The following is a 6,000-nucleotide window of genomic DNA, read 5'->3' on the forward strand; positions in this document are numbered from 1 at the left end:
ATAGGATAAGTACGTACATCCGTATTTACGACGTTTACTGAAAGACTATCAAGTAAATTCATTGTAACTTTTTTATTTATTAGTAGATTTTAAAAATCAAGCTTGTTATTGATACTTTTTGTTAATACTTGCCAAATCTTATTTTTTCTTTCTCAATTCATATCCAATAATACTTGCTTTTTATAGTTAACCCTAGCATCTAGGGTCTCTATATTCGAAGGGATATGGAAGGACATGAAAATAGCCTTAATCCACATCCAGACTTATTTTTCAAAATAAAGCAGCCTAAAACCATATCAGGGCCTATAAGAAGCTTCACTGTAAAGGTAAACCGTAACAGTCCAGCGGTTAGCAAGATCCTTCGCTACAAACAAAAAAACCTCCTACTTTGCAAAATAGGATTATTGCTGCGTTACTGCTGGACATAATTGCCCTTGTTGATTATCTCCCCTCATTAATTTTTGCTTGTTTTTTTATGATGAAAAAAATATGAATTATGGACCTAAAATAATTAATAGCTCCAATGAAATTGTTGATACACATGACATGCACCTTTTAATTGTTTAGAAGATTCAAATAAAAAATGAGATCTAACTAGGTCTCGGCAGCCGCAGCTAGCGGCTGCGGCATTAAGCTAGCAAAAGATAGATAGAAAATTAAATTAATAGATTAGCTTGTGTTGAAGATAGCCATATCTTTGTAAAAAAATTAAAATCCTTTTAAATATTTAATTACACTTATGAATTATAAGTCCCTAACGAACAATATGGCAACATTTGGATGAATAAAGAACAGTGTAGTATTATACAGTAAAAAAATATGCTTTTTAACCTTATTTCATATCCAGGGAGAAAGATTACTTTAGATAAATTATAATGGTACCCAAAGTTTTAAATTCGAGCACTCATTTCGCTGGTTCGTTAATTTGGATACCTTATAATAAATCAAACTTTTTCGCATCAATAATTATAACATGCAGAAGAGGTATTTTTTGCCTCTCATCATTGGGTATGTACGACAATTTAGAGACAATTAAAATCTTAAAATCTTGAAAGCTATTCATATGCTTTTTAATTTATTTTAGAAAAAGTAAAAAGGGTATAGTCCCTTTCGTGGCAACGCACCTTAAGGGGCGATTCTTCGTATTTTTACAGGAGCTTTTCTCATATTTCTAGCCCCTGCGGGGCCAATTGTCTAACCCTGTGGGCGAATCACCTAACCCAATATAACTTAACCTAACCTAAAATAACCTATAAAAAAAGCCATTTTAAAAATAAGACGAATCGGCCCTTAAGGGTCGTTGCCACGAAAGGGACTATTCCCAGTAAAAATTACGGTATGATATTCAATTTAACATTAGAATAGAATTTTTCAACCGTAAAAAGAAAATAGAATATGTAAAAATGACTTTAAAAATATTAACTCATGTTTTTATAGCATATTTACATATAATTACTATTTCATGGGTATTCAACAAAGATTTCAAAATTAATTTGTATGATATTAACAAATTTTAAATATCAAGGAACTCAGCATACGGGCCGGTAGGTAATGCAGTAAATAGCCTAAAACAATCCTAGAACTCTTAAATTGAACAGCCAAAAATCATTCTGAGACGTATCAAAGTTTTAGTTCGATCTGTTCAGTAGTTATCGAAATCTTAAGTTACAGACATATAAATCTTACTACTTTAGATAATAGGATGTAATTATATTGAAAATTAGATCTTACCTTTCGAAAAATAGCTTAAATCATGCAGAAATCAGAAGATTTTTGTTAACTATTGCAGAAAAATCACTCTTAGTTTCACTATTTCATTTCTTTTGGTAATTTTTAAGTCAAATGTTTTACTTTTTTTACACAAATTTTTGTATATTTTTTTCTTACTTTTTTAACATTTAGCCTTTAAAAAACACACATTCATACATTCTAATAAATAGTTTAAGTTATATATAACAGTCTTGTGTATCCTATAATGTCTTAGGTACATGTTGTGTTTTATTAAGAGCCTATGAGGGCTTGTATGACGGTTTAGGTTTGTACGACGGCTTTGACGGAGCCCCGTAGGAAGGTTTAGACGGGCTGCTGCTGCCGCCGCCGATTCCGTTGAAGATTCCTTTGATGGCGTTCACTTTGCCGTTGATTAGGGATGTGATAGCGGCAACTTTGGCGTTTATGATGTTCTTCTTGATGGTCAACTTGTTGGTGAGGATGGCGCCGAGGTCGGGAAGCTTGGGCAAAGACAGCTTTGGCAGCTTGGGCAGAGATGGGGCGGCTGGGGCGTTGTAAGTGGGCAGCTTTGGAGGACTGTAGCTGGGTAGGGAAGGAGCCTTGAGGCTTGGCAGCTTGGGTTTAGGCAGAGACAGCTTGGGAAGCTTGGGGAGAGATAGCTTAGGCAGCTTGGGTAGAGAGAACTTTGGCAGCTTAGGTTTAGGCAGGCTAGGCAGCTGGAACTTGGGCAGGGAGAACTTGGGGAGGCTGAACTTAGGCAGCTTGGGCTTGGGCAGGCTGAAACTTGGCAGGTTAAACTTAGGAAGCTCAGGGGCGTTGTATGATGGAAGTTTGGGGGCGTTGTAGGATGGAAGTTTGGGAGGCTTAGGCAGGCTCAGAGAAGGCTTGGGGAGCTTGGGAAGTTGGGGCAGGCTTAGAGAAGGTTTGGGCAGCTTAGGAAGCTTAAATGATGGCAGTTGAGGCTTGGGCAGAGATGGCAAAGAAAACTTGGGCAACTTAGGCTTAGGCAGCTTAGGTAACTTTGGCAGTTCAAACTTAGGAAACTTAAAGTCGAGCCCGCCAGCATCTGCAGGCGGCTTGTAGGACGGCTTCGACGGCGGGCCATAGCTTGGCTTTGTACTACCCCCACCGTTACCGCCTTTCGGCAGGAAGAACGGGCTACCGTTAATGCTGTGAAGGCATACCAAAAGTACAAGGGCTGTACGGCAACCCATTCTAGATTTTGATTTCTGAAAAAGATGTATAAAAAATTAGGAAAAAATGCGCAAAATTTTTCGGAGCACTAATTAATTTGAATATAGAAACAACAAGTTTGACGGCCACGTTAGAATTGACTCCGTAATATCGACAACAATACGACCAGTCCACACCCCCCTCTGTAAGGCGGTCCTTCATGGGACGGGAGGACTTTGGGAGAAAGGTTGTGTATAGGGGGAGGGGATGAGCCACTTGCGAAAATGTTGGAATTATTAGGCGCCGGCGTTTTGTCGCGTAACGCGCCGGACGGCGCCATGCGTCTTTTTAACACTAACATAATGTGCGTCAGTGTGTGTGTGTGTGTGTGTGTGTGCGTGCAGATTTTATTCATGAAGTTTATGTGCGTAAAGTATAATGTATATATACATATAAACCTTACGGACCTTTTAGGATGATACCTTACTACGACGTTTATGTAAACCAAAAAAAATAAATATATATCTAAAAGGCAAAATTACAAAAAAAAACTCTCAACAAAATATCATTTTCTCTGTAGTTTCATAAAAGAGAAAAGAATATTTTACCTAATGAAAAAGCTTCCTCCAAATGAAATTTTATTCTTTCTATTTTCTTTGTTAATTTAAAAAAAACAGCGATGTATAAAGAAACTATGATATTTATTTATCTATATATTTTTTATAGACAGCTTTCCATGGATATAAAAATAAAAAAAATATAAGATTAAAACTGGTATTAATTTTATGATTTCTTTTAATATTTGTGGAAAATTGTCTGTAATACGATGCTATACATGATTTTTCAGAATAGCGAAGAATCGGATAACTATTAAAAAAATTTCAGAAGATTTACTCTTCATTTCTGTGATTTTTACGTAAACTGTTTGTTTTTGAATAAATTATATGAAAAATATTTATATTTTTTGCTGAAACGTTGCAACAACCTTTTAGATCCGTTCGATTCTTCCACCACTAATACTATAAACCACCTCTAAAAGTATGAATCTGTGTGTGTGTGTGTGTGTGCGTCAGTTTGTGCGTCAGTGACGTGACGTCAGTTTTACGCACGTATACTACATAAGTATTTCTTGTAGCACAGGGAGGGAGAGGACAATGGCGTATAAATCAATCCTTCCCTCAATATTTAACATTCATTAAAGGCATAAACTGTATTAATTATTTGGATGAAATAAATTTCTCCCCATTGTGGTGTCCCTGCATCCCTGAGGAGAGAAGTACCTTACTACTACCACACCCAAGTACAATACACCCGGGACCCAGGGATGGGACAATGGGGGATAAATTTGTCCCCCCCCCCAATATTTATTTAATATATTAGTTGAAATGTCATTTTTTGGAAAATATCTTAAAGGTTGCAGGGTGGTTTTTATGCCATTTTTCATCCGATATTGCAATTTTCTGAGATGGTATTTAACTTTGTATGTAAATATAATTTAATAAATAAATTTTACATAAATTAAATAGAAGAGGCTAACCAACGGGTGTGCAATCAAATCCCCTATAAAAAAACTTTATCAATAGTGTAGCTACTCTATAGGATAAGTATGTCTGTACGTCTGTAACTATGTACATGAAACAATATTTTAGGTCCATCTAGTCACAAGGACTCGATTAATAAAAATCATGATTACACGGCCTTACGTCAAGCAGACAACCAAATCTTTGATTGCACGGCCTTTTTCGCGAAGTCCCAACTTTGCAATTTCGTCTGTTTTTGGCCAAAGCATTCCCTTCTCTCTATTTATTATTTGCAATTGTAATATTGGTATTGAATATACGTGGATATATTGACAGTGGAAAATTTTTCATCACTTTATGTTGCTAATATAAACCTCCTTTATTGGCCAGTTCGTTCATCCAGTAAGAGGGAAGGAAATGGGCTAAGGGTGATGATGAAGGGTATTACTTTATTAGAGTACATGAAAGTATGGAGTAACATCCACGTAATAGTAATTGCTAATCCAAACGTTTTCTATTTACGTGGAAAGGATAAAACTCTTGCATAAGAGGGTATTGCCTTGTGTTTAAATATTCTCACCACTTATAGTACAGGGTGTTTCTTTCAATATGGAAATAAATAGAAATATAGCTAAAAACGCATTTAATTTGAAGATACTCCTTAAGTCTGTTGTGTTAGTCCTTTATCTATCCTTTTATGTATAAAGTTTTGTAATGACTTAAATTTAATTTTCCTTTAAAAGTTATTTATCGCATCGTATTATAGACAGCTTTCATCGGAAATTAAAATGAAAAATTATAATGTAAGAACCACCGAAGCTTTTTACATTTATGGCCAGTCAGTCCTTCCGTCCGTAACGTACAGCTTTTATCGTAAATTTAGGCATATTATACATGCCTCTAGAAAGCGAAGCAACTCTTTAATCATTATTTGACAACGACTTTCAAACACTAATTACATTGTTCCTAATCTTCATAGTAATCGGCATTTCAAAAATCATTGTAATGGACAACTAATCTAGCAGAAAATCGATGTAAAAAATCTACAAACGAACGGTATTGATTATTAAGCTTTTGAATTGTACATTTATTTTTTCAGGAATCACCTTACAAAGTTTGAAATCAGTAGGTCGATTGAAATATACATTACTGAACAATCAGACCTTTCCATAACGGAGGAATATACTGACGGACGGAAAACTCTAATGGTAAATCAGTGAATACTGGCTGTGTAATTTAAACTGACATACCCTAGATATAAGATAGCTTCGCTGGCAGCTGCTAACAAACAATAACTGTTGGTACGTTTATATGATGTCTATTTTTAGACAGGAGTGTTTCGTACGTACATTTGTATGGTACGATAAAGAGAGAGAGAGAGAGAGAGAGAGAGACAGAGAGAGAGAGAGAGAGAGAAAGAGAGAGAGAGAGAGAGAGGAAGAGAGATGTGAGAGAGAACAAATAGTTAGGGAGTTCCTTCCTTCCTTTGACACTTACGCATACGAATAGCATACACACACGTACGCATACACACACACACGCACACACACGTACGCATACACACACACACGCACAC

General features: G+C 35.9%; 1 protein-coding gene across 2 annotated transcripts in view; it reads right to left on the minus strand.

The window, feature by feature from the left end:
* Positions 1-2,982, minus strand: part of LOC145331748 (uncharacterized) — a 72,244-nt gene extending 69,262 nt beyond the window's left edge. For both annotated transcript variants that reach the window (XM_080176580.1, XM_080176581.1), the window contains exon 1: positions 1,732-2,982. In XM_080176580.1, the coding sequence (XP_080032706.1) occupies positions 2,010-2,945 (936 nt within the window). In that variant the 5' untranslated portion in view covers positions 2,946-2,982 and the 3' untranslated portion in view covers positions 1,732-2,009. The remainder of the gene's footprint in view (positions 1-1,731) is intronic.
* Positions 2,983-6,000: the final 3,018 nt, after the last annotated feature.

Source organism: Acartia tonsa, chromosome 11 (genome assembly GCF_053477335.1).
Source record: "Acartia tonsa isolate MP-2025a chromosome 11, ASM5347733v1, whole genome shotgun sequence".
Classification (NCBI taxonomy): Eukaryota; Metazoa; Arthropoda; class Copepoda; order Calanoida; family Acartiidae; genus Acartia; species Acartia tonsa.